This window comes from Salarias fasciatus, chromosome 20, assembly GCF_902148845.1.
Source record: "Salarias fasciatus chromosome 20, fSalaFa1.1, whole genome shotgun sequence".
Taxonomy (NCBI): Eukaryota; Metazoa; Chordata; class Actinopteri; order Blenniiformes; family Blenniidae; genus Salarias; species Salarias fasciatus.
This window is the reverse complement of record NC_043764.1, coordinates 6,256,692-6,283,022: the sequence shown is the minus strand read 5'-3', so window position 1 is coordinate 6,283,022 and position 26,331 is coordinate 6,256,692. Positions and strand designations below refer to the sequence as shown.

The 26,331-nt window shown below is 43.6% G+C and overlaps 2 protein-coding genes and 2 non-coding genes across 4 annotated transcripts; 3 read left to right on the top strand and 1 right to left on the bottom strand.

Annotated features, from left to right (window-relative positions):
* The first annotated feature begins 2,270 nt into the window (after positions 1-2,270).
* LOC115408927 (U5 spliceosomal RNA) lies at positions 2,271-2,383 on the top strand. Its single transcript, XR_003933813.1, has one exon. It is a non-coding gene; the product is annotated as a U5 spliceosomal RNA (small nuclear RNA).
* A 207-nt stretch (positions 2,384-2,590) lies between these two features.
* Positions 2,591-2,662, top strand: trnam-cau (transfer RNA methionine (anticodon CAU)). The gene has a single exon. It is a non-coding gene; the product is annotated as a tRNA-Met (tRNA).
* Positions 2,663-3,749: 1,087 nt separating this feature from the next.
* stac3 (SH3 and cysteine rich domain 3) lies at positions 3,750-10,052 on the bottom strand. The gene is made up of 13 exons (XM_030118533.1): positions 9,829-10,052; positions 8,652-8,693; positions 8,233-8,311; positions 7,358-7,514; positions 7,163-7,260; positions 6,985-7,045; positions 5,428-5,525; positions 5,179-5,248; positions 5,025-5,074; positions 4,862-4,944; positions 4,717-4,768; positions 4,504-4,641; positions 3,750-4,371 (listed from the first exon to the last, which is right to left on the bottom strand). The coding sequence occupies exons 2-13, from the start codon at positions 8,657-8,659 to the stop codon at positions 4,264-4,266; spliced, it is 1,002 nt and encodes a 333-aa protein (XP_029974393.1). The 5' UTR covers positions 8,660-8,693; positions 9,829-10,052; the 3' UTR covers positions 3,750-4,263.
* Positions 10,053-11,278: 1,226 nt separating this feature from the next.
* On the top strand, positions 11,279-25,279 carry mbd6 (methyl-CpG binding domain protein 6). The gene is made up of 13 exons (XM_030118452.1): positions 11,279-11,763; positions 12,362-12,576; positions 13,441-13,580; positions 15,654-15,756; positions 16,347-16,518; positions 16,641-19,046; positions 19,452-20,452; positions 20,731-20,839; positions 20,947-21,092; positions 22,449-23,219; positions 23,369-23,421; positions 23,603-23,669; positions 24,809-25,279. The coding sequence occupies exons 3-13, from the start codon at positions 13,465-13,467 to the stop codon at positions 24,878-24,880; spliced, it is 5,016 nt and encodes a 1,671-aa protein (XP_029974312.1). The 5' UTR covers positions 11,279-11,763; positions 12,362-12,576; positions 13,441-13,464; the 3' UTR covers positions 24,881-25,279.
* The last annotated feature ends 1,052 nt before the right edge of the window (positions 25,280-26,331 follow it).

Below are 26,331 nucleotides of genomic sequence, written 5' to 3'. Positions count from 1 at the left end.
CATTATTACCGGTATGTTGTTCCCTCTGGGATAGATTTAAACATAGCATTTCTTTATAGCAGGGGATGATGAAGACATTTCTCCTTAATATAAACTGTGATTAGACAATACTCTTTAAATATTTAGAGTTCATACCTCATGCAAAGAGAGTGAAACTTGCCTCCTACAAGCAGTGAATTTTAGTTAGATTGCAAATATCCTGTTTTGTTTGAAATATAAATTTACATTAGATATTACATTTGTTTTAAATAACATGGTGTTGTAATGAAGCTGTTCGAAAATATGGATGAGGTTTTCTAAAAAACACAGTTTTACAATGATTTTCTATGAAGTTGACGATCATTTGTGCTTTCACCTTAACTTTTCCACTTCTAACCACTGGTCAGTTTGCATGTGATCACATTTTTTTCAGCATCCTTTTTTATTGATTCATAGCACCTTCTTATGCTGAAAGCTACTTTGCTTTTCACTTTACTTTTCACTTACTCTACAGTTTTTAGCTATGATTAACAATTAGTGCACAAACAAATACTTTTGCATTTGATATTCAACTCATTTAAATCTAATTTATTTGTTTTGCAAGTGAGCCACAACAAATGTTTAATTTTTTCATATGCTGGATTAAAGTGTTTAATTAATCTATAAACACAATTACCTCAGTTCATCACACAGACGTTGCTCCTCTTAGTTTTTTTATTTATGATTTTCATACCTCCTCCTCTGCCTTCATATTTGCACATCTCAAAAGTAATTTTTACAGTAAATGCATTGTAGCACAAACAATGCAAAATCAGGCAACAAACAGTAGGGAAGTGTCAAAGATAAAGCAATTACACTCAAATGAAATACTAAAATAAGTAAACACATAATAGTAAGATAGAAAAACTGAAAAATAAGACAAAATCAAATAATATCCATGAAACTGAAGTGAACTAAATACTGTGAATCTTCCAAAGAGATTATTTTTTAAGATAAAGCATGTTAAGTAATCTTTAAGGAACCACACTGTTTAATTACTGCAGGGGTGTCAAACTCATTTTACTTCACATACAGCACAATTTGATCTCAAGTGAGCTGGATCAGTCAAACAAACACAATGATTTCTTAAAAATGACTGGACCTAAATCTCTGTCTTTTTGCAACAGAGTATTAATATATTATTCACATTGAGTTCACATTGAATGAAGTGTCAGTCTACAGCACAGGCCCAACCTAAAATTTGAATAAAAGAGCTGCAATTTTAACAACATCGTGCCCCAGCAGTTCACCTCCATCTGCTTTACAACTAATAGATCACAGTGGATTTTTATTCGACTATTTATATCTTCAAACTAAGACATAAAACATTTAGCCACAAAGAACCTAAACATGGATTAGACTATTTCATATTATGGTCAGAAAAACTTGTTAAATTCTACAAATCACAGACTTTTCCACAGTGTAGTAATCTTGACTATCTGAAACACAAACTGAAGAGGATTAAGATTATTTAAACCCATGTGCGCCCCTGGTGGTCGCAAATGAAGAGATTGTAGTTATTGTCATAATTTGTTACAGCTGGTAAATTTCATTTTTCCAGTCAGATTGAACTCTGGAGGGACAATTTTGGCCGTACGTTTGAACATCCTGGATTACACAGATATTAATTTCATTATTTAACTGTATTGTCTGTCCATTTAGGGGTTAAATGCTTTTAATACATTTTAAATATTCAATAATAGGATATATTAAGTAAGGTTTGAGTATAAAATCAGTGTATCGAAGTCTCGTGTCTTCATTTTTATTGATGAAATCTTTCAGTTCAGTATGAGCGTCTTGAAACCAGGCGGGGATTTGACGGGCTGGTCCTCTGAGTGCGCATGCGCATGACCGAGGCGCCTGAAACTCAGACAAACCGTCAGAATAATTCACCCAGAAGGGCGAAAACTGTAATATTTAACCCGAGTTTCTATGTTAGTTAAGTGTAAAACAAATTACGAAGTCGTTATGGACGCAGATTTAGAAAATAATTAAATAACAGGCAGGGGCGGAGTCACGTGTGCCATACTCCCAGAATACATCGCGAATGTAGACTTTAACAGTTTGTTTATGGATATATTGACGATTATCCAAATTTCATTATTTTGTCGTGTGATTCCAAGTTTAACTTTTAGTAAGCTGTGTGTTTATATGTTAGAAATAAATCGGTTGTAGTAGACGCGCCGGTGAACCCCGACTGAGAAGGATCTGTGTGAGAACGGCTTCGGTCACTCCGCGGTTAGTTCAGTATGCACTCTTGATTCTCTTCAGATCGTATAAATCTTTCGCCTTTTACTAAAGATTTCCGTGGAGAGGATCAACAAGAGTTTATCCTAATTTTTTGATGCCCTGCGCAAGCGGGGCTTCCTTCCTCTGTGAAAATAACCCCAAATGAATGTTATTCTCCAGATCAGGTGTTGTGTGATGGAGCAGACGTGAGAGGAGAACTGGACCCGCGTTTATGAATCTTTAAGGTGCCCTACGACATTGTTTCCGGGTTTAACGTGGAGATTCTTACGTTAGTGAATCATGGGGGGTGGAGAATTGAGAATCTTACGGCTTGTTTTCGCACAGCAGAGTGGCGCAGCGGAAGCGTGCTGGGCCCATAACCCAGAGGTCGATGGATCGAAACCATCCTCTGCTAAGTTTTCTGGATTTTCCCCGTTAGAAACTGATACAGTAACATTCTGCTTCACTATTTGTATTTAGATACTGACATCTTGTGTAGTATTTGTATGGGGCCACCAGAGGGTGCTCAAGGTCCTTTCATTCTGAGTAGTTACAGTCAGCGTGGACCTCAGCGCAGCTTCATTTTCTTGTTTCATTCATTAATAGTCTCTAATCACTAATAGTGAAATCTGAAGCATTTCTATTTGCAGCATCACACTTTTCTGGTCACACGTAACTGATGCAACTTAAAACATCCGTCTTGCTTTTAAATTTCAGTTTCACTTTATGAAGGTTTGATTTCAGTGTTTCAATTACTAATCTACTCCAGTCTGAAACATTTCTATAGCTTCACTTTGTGAGCTTCCCAAATGTGACAGAGGTGGCAAATAACAAAATGTGTCTACTTCTTCACTGAAGTTCATTCTTAAGATCACTTTTCCTGAGTACAGTATTTGTTTTTCGGACTACTTTACTTTTACTGGCTACATTTGAATGCAAATATTCAGGCGTTCTTCAGCGAGCTTATGTCCTCACTTGTAATTTGTACAGACAATAATTTGAGTCACATTGAAAAGGTCAAAGCAGCTGACTAAAACAGTGATCCATACTGAAGATACAGAAATCGACAAATTATTATTATTATTATTATTCTGTAAATTTGTGTTTTTATTTCAAAAATGAGTTCTTCCAAAATACAAACATTAATTGGAATTATTTCTGCTTTCTCTAAATATGAGACACTTTTGTTTTCATTTTTTTAAATGATCAATTTTGTTTTCTGAATCTAAGCTGTGACTCAGGCTGAATCATGATTAAGTTGCTGTATTCACACTGACAAATATAACATTACAATGTTGGTGTGTTTTTCATCTCTGGAATGAGACAGTGCACCATTTAATGAAGATGGTGTCTTCTCACACATCACTCTTTTGACAACATCAGTTTATGTGAAAAATGAATAAGACCACACAACACTGTACATAATAGCCCTCAAAGCCTTTAGATGCCAAAAAGACAATAATAACACAGAAAATTTTAGATTTATTGACCACAACTAAGTAAGCAGTTAACAATGTACAGTAAAATATAATTATCTTTGACAATACAGCAGACTGAATCAAAATCCTTAAAGGTAAATGTGCAAGTTATTACTAGAATTACGGCATGGCACTCAGGTGGTGGTTGCTGTGAGGCACAGAGGTAATGTGGTGGAGCAATGCATGAAAATGAAAAGCTTCGTAAGTCAAAAGACAATTAGTCCTTTTTTCTTCCCGTCATCAGGTCAAAATGTAAAATTGATAATGTAAAACATCTGTAATACTGTGTTAATCACTACAAAGCCAATACACCAGCATCCAGTTGATGTAGGAATTTCTGAGACAGCCTTCAAAGTATTCATCTCCTGACTTTCGGTCTAAGGCACAAAAACAGCAAATACATAATGTTAATGCAGAGGGGGAAAAAACAATGAATTACTTTGGGTAAGAAATGCAGAAATTCCTCAGAAGCTCAGTTTGAGTTCCTGGAGGACGGCCAGGCAGCTCTGTTGTGATATTTAAAGTGTGAAGTTTGTTTTTAAGTCACAGTGATCTCCTGCAGCAGGTCAGCGGGGAAGTAGCCCAGCTTGCGCCCAGTGCTGACCTTCAGGTAGCCTCCTTTCTCGTCTCCTTTCTTCACCACGATCTGACACAGAATGACAGCAGAGCAACAAGGTATTGATTAAGTTAAACTCAACAGTGGCACGAACTAATAGAAGAAAAAGCATTATTTTGTGTAGCTTCAGATGTACTTCTGCTGCTGTGCTGGTAAAGATACCTGGTCTTTTTTGAGAGTGATTTGTCCCATCTCTCTGTTCCCCACAAAGGAGCGGGTCACCTTGTAAACCCTCTCTGAAGCTCGCACTTTTATGAGGTAGTTTGTGGGGAAGTAGCCCGTCTTCTCCCCCATCTTCCCCTGACGACGTAGAGAAAGTGATTCGACTTCATCCTCAACATTTGATTTTCCTGTGCTGATAAAATCTACACTCACCCTCCACCACTCCTCATTGGAGTCATCCAGGACTGTAATCCGGTCTCCTGGGCTAGCACACAAACACGACACTTTTACCGCACACTTTCCTCAAAGCACTGTAGTCATCACTGAGATTAATCTGTAAACGCATCTTCAAACATACTGAAAGTCCAGGTCGTCCTTCTCAATGGCCTTGAAGCGATAGAGAGCCAGGTAGTAGTGTGAATGGGAGAAGGTCCCTTTACTCTGTGACGGAGCAGCACAAGTGATGAGAGCAACAGACAGAAGATACGGACTTCAAACATGTGGCCGGTGGTCGTTTTTACCTTATCGTCTGCTTTGTCTCCTCCTTTCTCTTTTTTATCATCAGGCTTCCCTGTGCGGACACCAGAATGATGTTTTTATCACATTTATACATTTTGTCTGACTGTTGAATAAATAACATAACCAGTACATTAAGCCACCAAACCAAGTCTCTACCTTCTCCGCCCTCCTCGTTCTCTTTGGGCTGTTGGTTCTCCTCTTCCTCCTCCTCCATCATCATCATCATCTAGAGCACACAGCATTGATGAAATGTAAAGATTCTACACTAATTTCACACTCAAGATTGTAGGTAATACTGAATATGTGAGTTTTTTAGTAGCAACACATACATGAATGAGCACGCTTGAAGTGTCAGCTTTTGATCATTTTTTTCAATGCTTTGTTGAACCAAATTGCATCACTCACATTTTTCTTGTCATTTTCATTCTTCTTGCGCTCCTTATTTGCCATGATGACGCCGACTCTCAGTGTGTCGAAGACGGGGTCGTTTCGGTTCGGGTTGTCTGGTTAAAGACACATACAGTATGTTTACTAAAACACATGAAACGCTCTCAGAGTAGTGTGCAGATGGTTGAGCTATATGACAATAATTTTTACCTCTCAAAACAGTAAAATGCGTTGAACTGTTTTGCTGGAACGGACAATAATAATACATTTTGACATTCCTCTTTTATTTCCTGTTTAAATGTGTTTTCTGCACTCAGTTTATAGCATGTGACTATATTAAAGGCTAAGATGTTAAAATGTAGCCCAAAAAAACCCTCGTTTTTTTCAAGCTCAGTTCACCTTTTAATTTCTTAGAACACAGAAAGTTGAGAATAAGTTAAAGGGGTACTTCAACATTTTGGCAAATTGGCCCATTTAGCGCAATTCCTTAGTCATTTCGAAGAGCATACTTACTTTTTTTATGAGGGCGAGCTGTTGTTTATTCAGAGGCGAGTCGGGGAAGGTTTTCGGGATGGACACAATGGAAGTGGATGGTATTTTTGGTTCCCCTCGTCAAACTCATCAAATACACAATCCAACAACCCCAAAACACTTTGGTGGACACGCTATAATCCACACATTCACTACGCTGTGGAACACCAACAAATAATGTTGTAGCGTTACGACACTGAAGCAAATACTGGGAACTACTTTTTCTTTTGAAATCACTACGCCCAGACGCCATGTTTAGTAAGTAGTTCCATCTTAGCAATCTTTGCATAAACAACTCAATCTGGCAATTTTGCATTAATATTTCAACGTATAGTGAATGTGCGGATTATAACGTGTCCACCAAAGTGTTTTGGGGTTGTTGGATTTTGTATTTGATGATTTTGACTAGGGGAACCAAAAATACCATCCACTTCCATTGTGTCCATTAGGGCTGAACGATATATCGTTATCATATCGATATCGTGATATGAACATTCAGGACATTAGTTTCTCAAAATTGACGATATCAAGATTTCCCCTGCTTGCCTTGCTTGTAAGCTTGCCGATGCACAGGTAAGGCCAGCCAACCACAAACCTCGTTTACTGGTTGACAGCTGATGGCAGAGGGCGGTTGCAGAATCTGCACAAACGAGTGGAAGTGGCAGTGACTTCTCATAAATAAAACTGCATTTTTTTTATTTTTTTTTTTACATCCTTTTGTATTATGTTTTTATTTTTCTGAAAAATGCTTAACTTTCACTGAATCCATTGTAATATATCGTATCGATATCGAGATATCTGGCATGGATATCGAGATATGAAATTTTGCCCATATCGTTCAGCCCTAGTGTCCATCCCGAAAACCTTCCCTGACTCACCTCTGAATAAACAACAGCTCGCCCTCACAAAAAAAGTAAGTATGCTGTTCGAAATGACTAAGGAATTGCGCTAAATGGGCCAATTTGCCAAAATGTTGAAGTATCCCTTTGAATAAATCTCGGTATGCTGGAGATGTAGCGATATAATCAGGACTGAGGGACTCACTTGAATCTGGTTGGTCGCTGCTGTACAGAGGGGAGCTGTAGGCCCTTCTGAAACCAGGAGGCTGTAAGGAACAAACACTGTTAAACATAATCAGCATTTTCAGTCACAGTCCAATGGTAGGCTGTATTTACTGTATTTATATTTCATTATGGGTTCAGTCCCACTGCAGCAAACTCACAATTTTGCCAAAGCACCTCTGGAACTCAACATAGGACTGACATGAGTGGTGGATGTTGGTCTTGCAGTTTTTACACCTCAGAGCAAACTTATTGTTCACTGGAAGATGAGAAAAAGCAAATCAAGCAGAAACCAACACAACTTTAATGTGGAAACCACCGCAGTTACAAGGAAAATGTGTGGAAAAAGTACGTACAGACGATCATGCGAGCGCAGACGTCACAGAACTTGGGTTTCTTGCAGTAGTGGTCTTTGAACTTGTGCGGTTTGTCATTGATGCGGACGACAGGTTCTGAAGGAGGTTCTGGTTCCTTCTCCTCCACTTCCACCTCCTCTTCATAGATGAAATAGACCTGGAGACACACACACAGCGTTTAAAAACACCTCCCATTGGCAAAGCCTTGACTTAGCAGCTGCAGCGGTCACTGAAGGACAGAACAACACAATGAAATAATCCTGGTGTGAACATGCAGGGCGACACCACTCTCTAAATGTACAGTTTGCCTTTTTTTCCCTCTAATCCCATGTTGGCTGTATTACAGCTTCCTTCCTCAATCCAGACACTTTTCTTGGGCTGATTGGTAACTCTGTATTGGCCATAGATCTGTCTTTCTCTCTGTGTTTGCTCTGTGATGGACTGTGACCTGATACCAGAGCACCCTGCATGCCTATTGCTCTATTTTAGCAGTGACACACTCCAACCCTCCAGACCCCACTCAGGCTGAAACGTTGCGTGGATGGGAAATTACTGGATCAGTGCACGGCGGGAGACATAATTAGGTTTGAGTGAATCCCATCATCCTTAAGAACAAAAGCTCTCAAGATAATATGAATAAACAGAAAATAACTATTTCAGATGATGCTTGTTGATACATTTCTATATGAAACCTCGGTGCCCATCAGTCCCAAATCGGCCAGCAGTGTTATTTTATCCCACTGAGACACTTAAGCACAAGCTCATATTTTTCCTATTGGCGCTGGCCTGCGATCCAGCCCCAGCTGGTGGCTATTTTAAAGAGTCCGGGAATGGCTGTGCTAATAGCAGGGGGCTGACATGGCGCTGTCACTCACAGTGTCTCCTTCCTCCCTCACTACGTTCTCAGGAGCGGGAGGGTTGTCATGGATATCCACCGACTGCTTGTCCTCCTCTCTTGACGCAGACAAAGCAAAGAAAGAAAAAAAATTGCACGAAGAAGGTCAATTGCCAGATTCATCATGTGATCATTTAAAATCATCACTGTTTACATGAAAGTCTCTCGTGTAAACTGGACATGTGAACATTCTTAAAGTGGAGGTTAAAAGGTTTTTATAAGTTAAGATCACAGAGTAGATTGCAATTTACACTTTGAATAATAACGCTGAATGAGGATTTATTAAGAGTTTGGTTATGATTACCCTAAACAACTTCATCATTTTAGAGAGAAACACAGAAATGCCTCGATGGTAACACAAAACAGGATGAAGATGTTCATATGAACCGTTGTACTTACAGATCCATGGTGTGACTCACGACAATTTCAGAACTATCCGCCCTAAAAAACAAAAAAACAAAAAAAAAACGGATTCACATTTAGTTATATGTTCTGTTATTTTTCCAAATAATTTTTCTGATTGTATGGCCAAAAATGTCATTTTAAACTGCGATAAATGGAAAACAGAAGCATTTTTCTGAAGATTTACAATATTCAGGCTTTTATTGTATGGTTTGGTATGGTAAGGTATTTTTCCCCCAGCATGATTTCCTCTTGTTGTTTTTGAGGATGTTTTTGGTTCAAAATTAATAAATGGGGAGTAAAACTGCTGATTAATTTTTTATCAACTCACAATTTTTTGATTCACTGAATTGTTTTTGTTTAGTAAACCTGATAGAATAAGTTCTGGTGGAAGACACTAAGAGAGAATAACAAGAGAATGTCTAGAGAACTTTAAGAACCCTGAGATTTAAACAATGAAAAATAAATCACCTACCATGATTTAGAAGATCTGCTTTTCTCGTCTATACTAAGAAATACCCGTCTTTGTGTGTGAACTGCTGTGCCACATTGTTGACATTGCTCCTAAACCATAGTCACATACTCATATTCCCCAGGATGTAAAGCAGTAGGCAGAAAATAAACCTGACCTATATTTGTGATTTGTAGAGGATCTGTGAAAACTCTATTGTAGCTCAGAGGATATTTTTTCTTTTAAAAAATGTATTGATTTGATTTAAGTAAAAACAGCTGTGTTATTCCACAAAGAGATTAATCTACCTCAGCATAAACTGGATTATGTGGTTTACACCCAACATGACCGCAGGCTTGCAGCCACACAGCAGATCTGCCAAGTAAATGCTTTTGTCAGCGTTAAAGCTACATGGATTTGGACGTTTCCAGATCCATTCACACACAGAGCGTTTGAGTGAACTTGTCCAAACTATTCTAAGGTTGTGAAATTCAATCCCATCAAAGCTAAATTTGGCACCTACACCAGTCAAGAAAAAACCAGCAAACTTCTGGAGTGTGTGACCGAAGCAAACAAATAAAAATCTTATCAGACAACAACTTTTATGTTTGTTTTTCAAAAATCTTCTAATTTCTTCATTAATTAACAAACTGATTTTTTTTATCATGCAAAAACTTGAAAATTATGAAATTCACTTGGACTCCTACAGAAGCATAAGTTTACCTTTTTGTTTCCCTCGTTTGTACAGAAGAAGTTACAGATCCAGTGTGTTGGCGCGTCCGTCTGAAGAGTCCTTCACCTGCTGCCTCGCTTCAGCCCCGCTCCAAAAGGCCACCGGCCGCGTCCTCTCCTGCTCCCTTCAGGTGATTTCCAAAGTGATTTTCGACTCAGAGAGCGTATCTTTGTGTATTTGTGTGTGCGTTTGTGGCGTGTGTTTGTGTGCGTGCCAGGCTGAGCTTCGCTCGTGTGAAGCTGACAGTTTGCGACAGCTGTGGAGCTGGAAGTGAGCGCCGATGACGAGGGGAAATCAGACACTTTCTGTCCCTCTGTCTTCGTTTAACACACACGCTCACCTCTCTCCTCTTATCCCGCTTGTCTCAGGCAATAGAAACCAAAGCCACGGGGTTAAACTCATACCACACACTGCCTTTGTCACGTTTCACCAACTTTTTATTGATCCATTTCTTTACTTATTACTGAACTCAAAATTTTGAATGTGACAGTGACTTTTTCTTTTTGTGTTAGTTCTCATCTTTTCTGATGCTGTAATTTGGATTTTCATCATCTATGAAATACAATTCTAAAGAATAAAACAAAAATGCTAATGCTTAATTAATATAAAATTTGTGGAAATGTCACTTTTATTATGACAAAAATGATTTACTCAGTAGTATTTGAACTCTTTCATATACAAGCACCTGTGTTGATTTTCTTGCTTTTTTGTCTTTTTTTAGATTTATTTTATTTTTGTGATTCTATGCTTCAGTTTTCCGGCCTGTTGCCGCCACCAGGTATGATGCAAAGCTGGAATAATGACGTTAAAACATACAATCAAGTGCAGTGGTGCTTCACCTGATTTGCCAGATATGTTAACATTCTGAAACAATGTGTTGATCTAAAGCTAGGCTCAGTGAATCAAATTATCAATCCTCTTGGGGAAAATTCCTTTTTTCACATATTTACCCATCCTATCTCCAGTAGAAGGTGGGAAGCTAAATTAAGGTGCTCTGGGGAGATGATGGGGGTTGAGGCCATGCTTAGGGACCCACAGTGGTGACTATGGGAATTGAACCTGCAAACTCGTTTTTACTGGATGGTTTTATATAATGCATGTAAAATTTATGATAAACATTGCACAATTTAAATCCCAGTCAAACGCAAATGTTTGACAGTAGAGAGCTTTTTGTGCGTTTCGAGGCCTCGGATCCAGAGTGGAGGACAGGTGTGTGTGTATCATCTGCGTCCTGCATTGTTTCCTCTTATTATCCTGTCATGATCATGTCCTCTATCAAGGAGCTACACACTGCTCTCATGTCTGTCTGGAAACACTACAAAGGTCCCGTTGCATGTCGGGTACAATATTCCCACAGCTCCCATTGCGCATGCGCGACAGAAAACTCCATTATTTTTTTATTTTTTTTATTTTTTTTGCTCGGAATTTGTAAGAAAAAAAAAACAGTGGACAACTGAACTGAGGATTACACGGGTCGTTATGGTTGTCGGGAGTCATTTGAACGGGACTCGGAGCAGCCGGACGGAGCGCGGAGAAGCGGCCGGACAGCCGTAGACGGGCAGCGGGACATCCTCCAGTCTTGTTGGGACACTCCACAATCAAGTAGATTTCAGTTAGCTCTGCTCGCTAGCCTAGCCGCTGCGTTAGCTTCGAGATCCCAGGCGCAGGAAAATGAAGCGTTATTGCCCTTTGTTTTTACACCGGACTGCAAGACGCTGCATAAATGCCGAGGGCTGATTCAACTCGCCGCTGCGCAATTTGCACCATGCAATGATTTATTTCAGGGCCCTCAGTTGAAGTATCTGTCGTTTTCAAAACAGTCTGCGGCTAGTCCGTTAGCTGGCCAGCTAACTCTTGATTCTCCCGCGATCCAGAAAAGCGAAGAGTCTCAAACTTCGCCAACAAGGAGCCTGACGCAGGGAAAGGTTGGTGGCCCCTGCTAGTGTTGACGTTAGCTAACAGATGTGTGTGTGTGAGTGTGATCTGCCGGGGCATATTCCTGCAGTTTTTAGTGCAGTGGTGCTGTGCATGGGTCGCTTCTGGTTATCGCAGCTAACACACAAGAGTTTTGCATCGGAGTGTTTTGTGCGCCTGACAGCTGTCACGACAACACAGTACAAAGTGGTGGAGCCTGCTAGCTTAGCTGTTAGCCACGACGCTAGCTGTCGTGTAGCTAACGTTCATATCGTGGGATGTAATTTTCTTGGTTTCACACTTTTGGGTATGCTGGGTGCTTAATGACCGAGTCCGTTAAGGTTAAATTCCCGTCAGTATTCGCGTTGCTAGTCCTGTTAGCTGTTTGTAGCTCCTCATCTAGTCATGCACAGGCCTTCCCAAACACACCCTCCTGCCTCCAAAGTAGCCACTGCTTGTTCTGAACTTATATTGTATTTCTCATGCGTTCGATGCAGTCATTTGAAGCCGGCTTGAATCAGATCAGCTGCAGCTGAGACATACTGCCTGAGCTCTTTGACGTGCGTGTCCCTGCCATATTACATAATCCACCTCCACCTTTCTTCGCAGGGTTTCCATCTCCATCCAAGCCCCTGCTCGGATGTGAACCGAACAGACACGTTTGTCAGTCAACCTGAGAGCCTCTGCCTCATCACTGAAGAGAGTCCAGGTGTTTGGACGAGTCAGGTGTTGCTGGCAGTCTGTGTGCTTCTAACCCACCAGCATGTACATTGGACAGTGGATACCATAGCCAAAACAGATCCTGGCTTCCCAAAGATGACAAGGTATGTTTCATATTTGCCTTTATATCACGGCATCCTAACAGCAAGCTCAAGATTATATTTTTTTAATTTTTTTTTTTGTTGTTGTGGCCACACCCTGTAGGGATGCTTCTTACTTAAGACAGTGTGTGAATGCACATGATCTGACCAATGAGTCAAGCCCTGATCAGTAATGGATGTAGTACAGCATGAAAATTAGACTTTTTCAGAGCTGTTTTGTTGTATATGTCTGCATCTGACATTGAAATGTTGCAATCTTCATGAACCCATTTAACCCAGACAGATTCAATTGGCTGCTGAAGTGACATGTTGTGATTTTTGCTTCTGTTATTTGGTGTAGTGTAATAATCCGAATTCAATCCACACATTTTCTGTGTTTCTACGGCAGTTAAAACACTGACTTCTCTTCAAGGATGTTTGCACACCGTTTTATGCATGCACGTGTTTATTTATTTAGTGACTTTCATTGAGACTCAACAAGCTGCACTGGTACATGTGACAAACTGCAATTACATCCATACATAAACATTACTGTTTTTTAAGGCTTTGTATCAAATTGAGTGTTGTAAGCTTTATATGTTATGTCAGAACTGCAGTCAAATGTAATACAGACAATATCAGAGTTAGATTCAGTACACTTATAGGTTTAGATCTTAAATTTGAACTAACAGAAGTATTTTTAACTATTGGACTTGTGAGATTGTGTTAAACATGTCATATTTAAGTTTTTTACTAAAGTAAATTTAATTATGCTAAAGAAGAGATGTTTAGCAGGCATTTCTTGTGTATCTTTGCTGTGCAAACTTAGAAAACACAATTTGCATTTGAGGAAAAGAGGAAGATGTGCTTACAGTGTCTTGCTTCAAGGTGCTGGCAGGTCGCAGCTACAAAATGATGGGAGGCAGTGAGACTGTCAGTGGGGACAAGGATGGGGTCCACACTGCTGCAATACACGTCCCCATCGGCTGGCAGCGGAGGGTGGAAGCAGGGCAGGTGGTCTATGTCAGGTACGTTGCTTCAATTTCTGAGAAACAAAACTTGTAGGACTGTTGATGCGAGACTGCACAGTGGAATAGCTCATTCATAGCAAAAATATGCCTGGGTTGAGCCAGTAGAGGGACTGAGACTGACTCTGAAATTGCTCGAACATGTGACTGTGAGCGTGTGTGACCGTCTATCTCTCGGGGAGTTTGTCCTGTGATGGAAGGGCATCATTGACCTTTAGTCAGCTCAGATTGACTCCAGCACCCCACAATTCTGAGTTGAATAAAGCAGGATCCCAGATGAATTACAGGTAATGCTTGTCATACATAATTGTAAATAAAAGAGAATTTTTTTGTTTTCCTCGTAAAGCTTTTTTAGCTATGATGTTTAAGTGGAATTCCTGCACTCTTTATGGTTGTCCCTTTGAATTTATTTTTGCAGCCTTATTGACATGTTATGTCTTTTCAAACGTAACCAAAAATAAGGAATGAACAATTTGCAGTGACTTCTTTTTGCTGCATGTTTATTCTTACATGCAATTTTATTTCCATCTTTAGGAGACAGAAGTTCTTAAAATATCTTGTTTAAAAGGTCAATTTTCTCTCTTATTGTTAAAAATGTGAATAGTCTTTAAGCATGTCAGAAAATAGTAAATTAATATCCCTGAATAATTGAGGATTTTAGAGGATCTTCCAGCTATTTCCCCCTGGCAGGGAGCAGTCTTTTCCTTGGATTGGATTTCCTCCACTCAGTCTCTTTAGCCAACTCAAAGTGAAAGATTTTGATGTGTATACAGATGTGTTTTTAAACAGATGTTTGGCGCTTGTTTAAGTAAGTAATACAGATAATGGTATTGGACATGCACCATTTTTAAGCCGGCAAACATGAAGTGTTGCCTGAAGAGCAGAAAACTTGGCTGATAAAATACCAGATTCTTTTTTTTTTTTTTTTTTTAGAAAGAGTTTTGTGTTTTAATATTCAGCTCCTGATGAACACGGAGTTCTGCGTCGCAGCAACACTGGGCCTCTGAAACAAAAGAAATATGCTGATCTGTGGAGCGCCAGGTGCACACAGTGAACTTGGTGATCATACCATGAGGATGAGGAGCTGGATATTGTTATTAATAAAGTTTTTAAAATCCTACACCTCTTCTTTGGATGCTGTGGAAGGAGCGAGTAAGATCGAAGCACGAGGGTGAGAATAAAGCTGAAGCAAAACAGCAGACAAAAAGAACTTTCCACTAGGTATCAAGATAATTTGGTAAATGCAAAGAAAATATGAGCGGGAGTAAAGACCAGTAAAGAGTTTGTTTCTTAGTTCATTGCAAAGCTTCAGTTAGGTAATTCAGAATGTTTTCATGCTGGGCTAGTAGTGAGTGCCGCTGTTTGTTTTTGTAACAAAACCAAACCAGCATGCAGGAGACAATATGTTGCAAACGTGATCAAAACTGAGTAATGAGATATTTGTTTGGACAGACGATCAAGTTAGATTGCTGTTACGGCTGACGCTCAACTCTAAAACTACCAAGTCCCAGGAGAATATGAACTGTTAGTCACACCTTAAAAAAAACTGCATTTTCTGTGGCTCCAAGCACTGTTGTCATGGAAATGGACCCCAAAACAACGAAAGTTTCACGTTGTCACTTGAAAATGTTCATGTGTAAACAGAGCCTCGCTCTGCTGAAGCTTTTTTGTTTTGTTTTTGTTTTTTTAATATGAGCATGGTTAAAGAAAGGTCGTGTTGTGTTCAGGACAGTGTAGTAAGTTCAGCACAGATACTGGTTCTAACCACAATTCACCCTGATTTAAGTCATAAACAGGAGCTGGTAGACAAAGCAACAGCAGTGTTTTTATTCTCAAAAAAGAAAAAGAGACATGAAGCCCAGGTCTCTTGTTTTGTAATGTCGCTTTGGTGCTGATAGTTTTGTGCTACGTGACATGAGTCTTAATAATTTTATAGAATTTGTCTCTGTGTTGGAACTTTTGAATGACTATTTCATGGTTTTCTGATTGAATCAAAGTATCTTTCAGTTTGTAAGTGCGGCCTTGGCTAAAATGGCTAGAAGTCAACTTTTCCTGCTGTCTCCCTCCATGTAGTCCCAGTGGCACGGCACTGTCCTCTCTGGACGAGGTCAAGACCTATCTGCTGACTGATGGCACCTGCAAATGTGGTCTCGAGTGTCCACTCATCATCCATAAGGTAAATTCTGCCTTGAAGTCACAAAAATATGTACTGAATATTAATTTGAGCTGACCGTTGGTAAATTTTCTCAGCTTGTTTTCGTTCAATAAGCATATATTGAAAAAGCTTTTGTATTATTTATTCACAATCAGCTGTTCTTCATATCCCACTGAGACTTACCAGACTTGTGCCGAGTTTGAGTTGTGTATTATAAAAAAATTGGAGAAATGATGCATGTCACAGATCAGTAGTTACGATTTCTGAACACAATATGCTGAGGTACCACAAGCAAGGTGATTTAAACCTGTTTGTATTGTTATTCAATTGAGTCAAACTTCTCTTCATTAAACAAAACCACATCTTGTGCTCCTTGAAAGAATCGAACAACTTTCAGTTAAAGACAAAAGTTCTTTCTCTGTTTGGTAGCTAGGTGGCAGCGTAGCTCGGTGTAATCCAGTGTCTCAAACCTTCAATCCCAGGCTTCTTTTACAGATCTAAATATCCAAATAATGGGTTCAGATCACTTCTGCAGCATTTTGTGTTTTTTTTTTAATGCCTAGAATTGTGCTTGGTCTTTGCCTGATCTTCATGTGTGTCGTGTCGTCCAGGTTTTCAACTTCACTGCGGGTGTGAAGGTGGAGCAGCACAGCCAGCCGTTAGGCAAAGCGGAGCAGGACATGACCAAACTGTGCAATCACCGCAGGAAAGTGGTGGCGATGGCCGCTCTGTGTCGGAGTATGCAGGCCTCACAGCTCCCCTTTGCCAACTTTCACCATCCAGGTAATCCATGAAGCCAGGAGACACAGTGAACATGAAGCAAGCTGCTCTTCACGTGCATTGGATCCTGAGAAAATCTTCACTTTGTACTTTGTTGTTAAATCTCTGTGTTTGTCTATTTCTAGAGGCGAGCAGCCGTGTGGACAGCAGAGATCCGAAGGGAGAACCAGTGGAGCGTGAAGACGAGGACCACGGTGTATTTTACCCAAAACTCCACCCGGTGCCGCCTCGGCCTCACACCAACCTCCACTCAAACCCGTGTGCCAGCCCCAAATCCTCCCAACACTTTGTTTTCCCTTACAATGGTTCTTCCCCGGTTCTTCACACTGGCGCGAACTCTCACCATCCTCTCGATGCTTTAAGAAGATTTCACCACCCTCCTCTCCCAGCATCCACCAGCCCCTCATTCCCAGCTTACAGCGCCACCCAGAGGTCACCTCGCACTCCGACGCCTCAGAGCGTCAGTCAAGGTCAAAGAACTCCTAAAACCCCCCAGAGTCCTGGCTCCCCGCGGCTCGGACCCCTCTCCTCACCTCCTCCCTCCTCCCCTATGACTGTTGGTGGCGGAGGAAGAGGAGCACAGACTCTCTCTCATCATCCTCATAGCGTCATCGTCGGGGGCTCCCCACTGTCTCCGTCTCCCTCCCTCTCCCCCTCGGTCCACAGCATCTGCGCGTCTCCTCGCCAGCGCTCCCGCCACCCTTCAGCCTCTCCTTCCTCTCTGTCTGAGCAGGCAGGAGGCTCAAGCACGGCAGAAGGAGGAGGGCTGATGGGAAGTAGCCTGACTCAGAGGAGGAAATCCACCTCTTCCTCTCCACACTCCCCGCTCCCCGGCGGTTCCCCAAACCCCAGCCCCCACTTCCCCAAGCACAAGCTGGAAGACATCTTGGAGCAGTTTAAAAACTCAGGCAACAGCAGCACTAATAATCACCACCTCCTGAACCTAACTAACCCCTCCTTACTTACCAACCAAAGCAGTAATTACCCTCATGCTCTCTCTTCAAAGTCCTCAAAGAGTGTTGTGCCCCCAACCTCCAGTACAGGACCACCAGGTTGCGGGTTGAACTCTGCAGGGCCCTCTAGTTTACCTCTGGGTCCATTTCTGAAGCACCAACAAAGCCATCAGGGTAAGCTGCCTCACCCAGCCTCTTTTCCTGCGAGCAGTTTGCTGTCAGCAGCTGCCAAGGCTCAGCTGGCAAACCAGATAACCCAGGGGCAGAGCTCAAATGTGGCCAACAACCCAGGGAGCCTGGCCTCTTCCCTGGAGATCTTGAAAGAAGCACAGCAGCAACAGTCATCAAAGGTAACAAATAGCACTTTACATAACAGCCACTCCCCTTCCTCCATTGCTTCCACTAGGCTTCCCCATCCCACCCTCGCAGCAGCCTCTGCTGTCCTCTTTTCTCCATCCCACTCTCTGATCCAGTCCCTGGCTTCCTCCTCGACCCACCTGCCCCCCACAGCAGAACGCGGTGCGTCACACAGGAAGAGACAGCGCAGATCTCCAACGGTGCTCAGCATGTTGAGAGATACGGCCAATGGGCCGCGGAAATCCCCACCAGAAGAGTCCGCTGCTGGGACCCTAATCAACCTTTCCTGCCCTGCCTTTACCTTTCCTTCCTCCTTGCACTCCTCCTCTACCTCAGCTGTGCAGAACCAGAATGCCATCATGTTGGATAAACAGCATGAGCTGGTCCCCGGGCAGATGCCCAGGCTCGCCGCTCCTCGAGCAACAGCACACTTCTCCAGGCCTCCGCGACCGAACGAGGCTCTGGATTTCACTACGAGCCTGACACCTGCGCCGCTCGGCCTGGACCCTCCCACCCAGCCCCTCTCTGCTCTGTTACACCTGCTCAGTGTCCAGAACGCCCAGGCCGCAGCCTCGGCATCCAATTCCGCCGCCTCACAGTCAGGCTCTGCATCGGCTGAAGGGGCGAAACACACTACTAAACCAAACCCGAGACTGTCACCCGCGTCTCCGGCCCGGCACGCTCTCGTCAGACACCCGCAGACGCCGTCACCCCGCCGGACAGATAACACTAATCCTCTACCGCTGGTGCAGCAGCCTCTTTCTCCTTCTGCCGTCTCCTCCCAGTTCACTTCAGCACAGTCCCAATCTCGGCCTCGCTCTACGAAATCCAGTCCTTTGCAAAGAGACTCTCCTTGTGCAGGGCAGCCCAACATCAACCTGGCTCCGCAGATGTCACCATCGTCCTTTGAGAAGCCTCAGCCAACTGATAATGACATTCCTACAGTAGACTCTGTCTCTCAGACTCGTTTGCAGGTGTCCTCGCCACAAGACTCCAGGGTAACAGAGGTCGGTGGGAGTAGCAGTGTGTCTGACTCTGTGGACTCCAGTCAGTCTCAAGCCAGTTTTCCTGTTGGGGCATCCACTTCCCCGAAGCCTCTTGATCTTAGCAACCACGTCCTGGCCCTTCTCGCTGCATCCTCCACTGTGCCCCAGGAAGAGGACAGTTCCTCCAACCATGCTGCTGATCCTGAGACGTCTTCCCCACAAAACCATTCTTCAGGTAAGAATTAATTTTTGTACCCAGAAATGTTTTAGTCTTGAAAACATCACTCTTAGAAAATTAGAGAAATGTATTTTTACTAACTTTTAAATGTTATTATTCTGTGTAAATGGAAATAAGGTGTACAGGTGTTTGAACACTTACCAGGGGAGTATTTCACGGATGTTTTGGTATTTCTTTATACAGGCCAAACATATTGTGTAGCATGAAATAAGTGTTCATGATGTAGAATTAGTGCACTTCTCAAGTGCATGTGGTTTTAAAATTAACTTCTCGCCGCACAGTGTACAGTTTGATGCTGTGTAAATGAAGAGAAAGAGCTCAGTTCGACAGTCCTACTGAATGTTGTCCCAGTTTGGTGCATCAGCAGAGACGGGGTTGAACGGTTCTTGTCTCTCCCTGCAGGGTCAGAGGAGCCTGGATATGTGGACACAAAGGCTTCGACATTGAACAAAACTTCGGCGGCCACCGTACCTGAGCTCACTGTCTCGTCCCGACAAGGAGAGAATCACAGCCCCGCCCCTCCAGTGGTTGCTGACTCAGCGGCTACCCTACCTCTGGCCGAGGCCTTTCCCTTCATGAACCAGGAGCAGCTGCTTCAGCTGCTGTCGTCCACAGGTGGTCTGCCATCCCTCCTGGACCCCGCAGTCCTGGCCTCTTTGCCATTGGGAGGGATGTGGTTGGGAGGGCAACATGCACAAATACCTCCGGCCAACGTTACACCACAACCATCGCAGAGTGTTGCAGAGCAGCAGCAGTCGCTGCTGATACAGCAGCAGCAGCAGGACGCACAGCAGCAGAACCAAGACCAACAACAAAAACAGCCAATTAATAACAACCCCCTCTTTCCTCTGTTGCCCTTGTTGAGCGGTGCCCAAGGAGAGTTGCCTCTGAACCTTTTGGGCCTGCTCAACCCACTCCCGGCTCCGGCTTCAGCGCCTTCTGCTGGACAGGACCCAGATCTGACGGAGAAACCCAGCCTCCAGGCTCTGCTCATGGCCTCCTTGTTGCTCGGGCAGCAGCAGACTTCTCTGCTACCTCTGTCTGCATTAGGTCAGCTGAGCCAGGTCAGCTTGGAAGTCCCGATCCAGCAGTCCCAGCAGATCCCTGCCGCACAGGAGGGCCTCGCTTTAGACAAGAGCTCTGGCCTTCTTGAACTCTCCACCCTCGCAGGGACAGGGCTCCTGGAGGTCACCCAGGGCCTTCTTCCCATTCCTGCTGGATCTGAGGGCTCTATCCAAGCCCTGCAGTCTCTGCTCCTTCCTGCCGCTCTTCCTCCTCCCCCTGCAGCCTTCCTGCCCCTCAGCCCTGCCTTGCTCTCTGCTGCCCTGAGCTCTGCTGAGCTCCACCCTCCTCCCAACACCCAGTTAACTCCTGCACAGCAAACCCAACATCCCCAACCTCAGGTAGGCTCCCCGTCTCTTAGAGATGTTTCCACTCATCTTATCCAGTTCTCCCTGAAGTACCCCGTGCTCTAATAAAACTTTTTCAGTCAACATATGACATTAACAGAGTCATGCTCATTTTTAAAGCTCTCCTGGAATTCGGTAGAAAATTTCAAACATAACGTGTTTGTTTTGTTTTTGTTTTTTTTGTTTGGCATTGGGAGATAAGAAATGAAATGGTCTGTGCTAAAGTGCATTTTCAACTCTTCTCCTGTCCTCTGCTCTGCTTCACCCATCAGGTACCTACTGATGCAGGTGTGGACACCCTCATCCCCGTTTCTCTGCAGGGCAAAGACAACCCGCTCCTTCAACAGTTGCTGCCCACGTTGCTTAACCCTGCTTTAATAGGTGAGGACGCAGTGATTCAAGTGACTGGTCCGACAGTGTCAGAGATGTTAAGAATCCTGGCGCAGTTGCCTTGTGGGTCAGCGTGTCTGTGAACTGTGTCTTTGTAGGAGATCTTCCTGGTATCGCTGGCCTTCATAACATGGTGGGGATCGGAGCCGGTTCCATTCTCCTGCCCTCAGTCCAGGCCTCTGCTTTGGGAATGCCCCTGCTGCAGGGCCCAGATGGAGCCATCAACCTACTAAACAACATACAGGTACGTACTGTACCTGAGCTGTAGTGTAGACAGTAATAAAAGCCGTTCTTCTGTCTTGTCCTCCGTTTTGTCAGCGTGGTCATGCTAAAGTAAACTACTGTCTTTCATGAAAACTCAGATTCCATTGCAGGCAAAGTAAACGTTTTTTTGTAGATCTGAATGGAGCATCACCCACTTATGTACCTTGATTGAAACGATTGAATTTGGTATCAGAAATCAAATTTTGATTCGCAATAAATGCAGATTGAATGGAAGTGACGTAGGGATGTGAGGAATAGAGGCAGTGAAGGTTGATGAGTTTAGCCGTCTGGGGTCAGTTATCCAGAATAACTGACGGTGAGTTGAAATGTGACGGATGAATAAAAGGTGGTTTAGAAGAGTGTGGTGAAACCTCCTGGTTTGGAGACAACAGCTCTACACAGAAGAGGCAGAGCTGGAGACGCTGAGACTCTCGGTGGGTGTGATCAGAATGAACTGGGGCTGAAATGAATTGATCAGAGGGTGGAGGAAGGTGGAGGAGTTTGGAAATGAATCTACAGAGGCCAGATGGTCTGGACATGTGCTGAGGAGATCACAGTGAATGTATAATTTACAGACTGGAGAGGAAGAAGACGATTCTCAGATGTAGAGAAGGAAGACACGGAGATGATTGCTGTAACATGGTGTTAAGGTTTTATGAGGTTGATGCGCTTTTATTCTTGCAGCCAAAATAATTTAAAATTCAGTGTCTGTCTGTGACTATCGTCAGCCCTCTGTGGACGAAATGTTGGGAGCTGTGAGCGTAACTTCCTGTCTCCTGCTGGAGAACATGTTTCCGCACACATTGAGTGGAGGGGTGGGGATGGTTGCAGTGGGTCAGGACTGTTCTGTGTGTGCCAACATGGGGGATTGGTAACAGAAGAAGGCCGAAGAGAGAACAAAGGTAGTATATCAGAGGAGCACAGCAGTGGGAGGGTTTGTGGAGGATTGCCGGATTCTGGCAGGACTCCGCAGCTCTCTGATGAGCATCTGGAGAGCTGCTTCCAGCAGGCAGGTGGGATCATTACTCAGTCCAGATGCAGCGGGCCGGGCGGAGTGAACCGACAGTTAGAAGTCTAACATTTCCAAAGAACGCTCTGCATCTCCACGTAAACACCGAAAACACAACTTATGTGAAACGCAGAGTGCTTCCATCAGCGACTGTCTGAACCTCATGGCATCAGAGTGGAAATATCAGGTTTGGCTTCAGTTTTGCTTGAAAACACTTCAAAAAAATGAAAAGCCAATAGTTGCCACGGTGATGACGTGCTCGTCACAGAAGAAAAAAAGCCTCAAATTGCTCCAAGTATCCAATCTCCATTTTCTTTTTCCCCCCAGTTGAATCTTGCACCGCCCTCAGAAGGAGAGAAGCCAGTTTCATTGCAGGAAACCCAAAGCCCCGCCCCCCAGGAGGACATGCCAGCCAGTCAAATGGCTCCTGACGTGGTCCCCAGTCCACCGCCTCCTCCATCGCTCGCTCCCACTCCAGCCCCCGCCCAGGAGTCCAGCCCGCCCACTCAGCGAGGGTCCGAGGGAAGGCCGGTTATCGACCCCTACACCTCTTTCATGGACACCATCTATACCTCCTTCCTTCAAGTCAGCGCTAAAGAGCAAGAAGACGGGGCCCACCTGGGGCCCTCCGACCCCACTTCACCCTTCTGTGCCTTACCGCCAGTTTCTTTCCCCGTGGATCACCACACCCCGCCCACCACTGTCCCCACACTGCCGCAGGCAAACGCCCCCGTCTCCCTCAGCCCGCGGCGGGCCTGCACCCTCCGCAACCCGGACTTATCCCGGCTCAGCCTGGAAGCGGCGGCCCATTCCCCGGCCCAGGGGACCCCCAAGCCCACGGAGGACGGCTCCTCGTCACCCTTACAGAGGAAACCGGTCATGGTGGAGGGACACACCCACCCCGAGCCCCCTCTGCCACATATATACCTGGAGGAGGCCAAGACAGACTGTACGGCGCCCACTGCCGCCGTGTGCCCCTTTGTGGAGGCGGGGGTGGAGAGGCAGGGCCATCATCCCCACGCAGGGTACCTGAGTCCCCGGGACGGGAGGTCCAGCGAGGAGGCGGCGGGGACGCTGCGACACCCTGAGCAGCGGATGGTGAGTGTCCCAGAGTGGTGTTCGGTGAAGTGGCTCTGCATCGTGAATGTCTTCTGACCTTGTAAGAATTCTAACAGATGAGCCTCCTTTCCAGACACTGAGAAATCATTTTCACATGAACCTGTTTGAACATCATTCTGCTTCTCCAGGATCAGGCAGGAGCAGCAGCGGGAGCCAGAAGAGGAAGGAAAAGGAAGCAAACGTGAGTTTGCCAGGTTGAATTTCTCAGATCTCGGATTAAGTAAAACAGATTGATGAATTATTATGCAGTAAAAATCAGAATAGCTTCATTAAGTTTTGGATTTTCAGATGTTTTTCTAACAGCAGACTTGTTCAGGTTTATTTGATTCCACGTCACTAAAAGCTTTTCCTCTACTTTCCAGGCTTCAGAATGTGTTGGAAGACTTCAGAGACATGGACGCTACATCACTAGAGGAATCCAAGGCTACAGTAAGATGACTATATGTGACTAGTTCTGCTTTAGGTTACCTGTCATCACTGTTAAACTGTTTTTAGCTTTTCAGTTTTGAACCAAAATTTTTACTTAGGAACTTAAAGATCCAAAGCTATTTTTTCTTGTTTTCTTTAATGTTTGCAGCTTTTATGTTTCCTTCCACGTTTGTACATACGTACAAATGATAACAACTATCATTGGTCTTTCAATCAACAACGTTGAACTAAAATTGTTTCTTTAACCCTTTTTTTAAGCTTGATGTGATTCTTGTTTCTCATTTGGAGTTATATCAAGGCTGTCTTTGACTGATTTAATCATCTAAGATACGGAATACAACACGCTACATGAATGTATGTTTTTATTGTCAATGTCAAGATGAAAACTGGAGGAAAACAAGATGATTCTGGCGATAACATGTCGCTCATTTTGGAACCATTCGTAAAGGTTCAATGTCTTCAAATCAGTGTTAAAGGGGCTGTACCATGCTTTTTTTAGCTAGTCCAAACCCTAGAAATGGCATTAACATAGTAATAGTTTATTTTTGACGCTAAGGAAAAGTCATTTTGTGTGAAATAAAAGATTTTCTGGGGGTAATTCTGAAACCCGGAGGAGAAAATGCCCTGTTTCACTGAAAATCCCGCCTCTCCCCCTGTGGACTTTGACTGACAGCGTACTTCAACCAATCAGCGCTTCAAAACAAATACGCTGGCTAGCTTTAGCTCTTTAGCTCTAGCTTCTCTACACACAAAGACACGCGAAAACGTCTTTTCCTGTTAGAAACTCACCAAGCGCAGACCCCTCAGACTCAGACCCTTCAGAGGGGGCCTCAGGGGAGCCATCTTCTCCGTGTGACGTGAACGTGGGAAACAGAGCGTTTTCACGGGTGCGGGAGGGGCTGCCTCTCTGAGCAGCTGAAACACGAGGAAAGCTCAAACACACAGGCACGAAGGAAAAAAACACTTTGGGGGGGTTTTTGGTGAGTACATAACTATATAACAAGGTTAAAACATACAAAAAGTGAATTTTGCATGATACAGCCCCTTTAATGGAAGTGATTGTGCAGCTCAGTGATGTGTTTCTACCAGTTGGGGCTGGAAACATGGTGACTCTGCTCTCTCTCTCTCGTCTGTTTCAGACAGCGCTGCTGAAGCCTGAGCGGTCGGTGCGCGGCAGGCGGCGGCGAGGCGCCAGGTCTCAGAGGCAGTGATTGGTGGAGGGTGCTGTCCTTCAGAGCTGTTGACCAATGAAAGGCAGCCGGACGCCTCCGTGTCCCCCTCCTTCTCTCCACCCTCATCACTACTGTTTAGACCTTTTTTAAAAAAAAAAAAAAAGAAAGAAAATCAACTGCACTAATATGCTGTTGTCATGTCAGCCATTGTTATGACAACCACTATTGAAAAAAAAAAACACACACACATAGGAGAAATTTCTAGTTTGAATTTATTTTTTTGAAATAAATGGGGAAAACGTGAGGAGAGGTTTCGTTGATACTTTTTCACGTAGGTTTTCTCTTCGGTCTGGGTCACAGAATAATGGTTGCTTTACATTGTAATCAAAGATCTGCCGATTAGGTTGTTGTTGTAGGATTTTATCAGTGGGAAAACGTCAAAACAAACTAGTGCTGTTTTCTTATCAGTGTGTCACTGTGAGTCAGGATAAAGCCCATCTACTTGAACCACGCTCTCTGTTGAAAGTGTGTCTGTCCACGTGTGGGAGTGCGCGTCTTTTCTGTGTGTTTGCGTGTGTTTTGGACGACCGTGCTGTTGCTGAGCCCCGACTGTCCGACCGTTTGTCAAGTTTCTTTAGTGTTCCAGTGAGGGGGGACTCTGTCGGTGAGACGGAGGGCTCTCTGCGGTTGTATTTCAATGAAACGCTCCCAAGGTTTTCAGAAGGTGCTGAAAGAGAATACAAGAAGGAAAAGACTTGAGTTTATTTTATTTTAAGGCTTGAATTAACCTTCGTTAGAGAAGCCAGGGACATTTACACAGCTCGTTCTCTCTGATTTCTCTGATCACCCATAGAAAAACAGTTTGCTTTTTGTTTTTGTTTTTGGTTCTGATAGCTCATGTACTGTGAGAAGTTTCTCATGGGTTCATATTGTGAATCCTTGTGAAAACATGAAAAGACAACTCCTGAAGTGATGCTGTAACCTGCCAGTTTCCCAGCACATCACATCCAAGCTCATCTGAACCAAACTTGGAGCAAATCATCACCTTCGTGACACTCGTGCATCCGTTTACACTCCAGATGCTGCTTGCGTCTTTGTGAAGACTTAACTGTAAGCACTGGCGTTATGGAATATCGTCACACACCCCCATCTCCACATAGCGAAGAGGATTTCATTTAGAGAAGGACCGTGAGTGTGAAGAGAGTGCTGTATGTCATTTGGATGGTTGGATGCACGGCTTTGAGACTGAAACGCAGAGCGGGTTCCAGCGTGGATCTGTGTGTTACTGTGGATCTTCCTCTGTCTCCTTACGTCACTGTTTGAGCGCTCCTCCACACACACTCACACACACACACACACACACACACTGCCCGGCCCCAAGAGTACTGGCATCTCTAGCTGTATTTAAAACAAAAAAAAATTAAAAGTGAAAAAGAAAGCAGATTATGCAATTTCTACACTTAGAAATGTGTACATATGTACAGTTAATG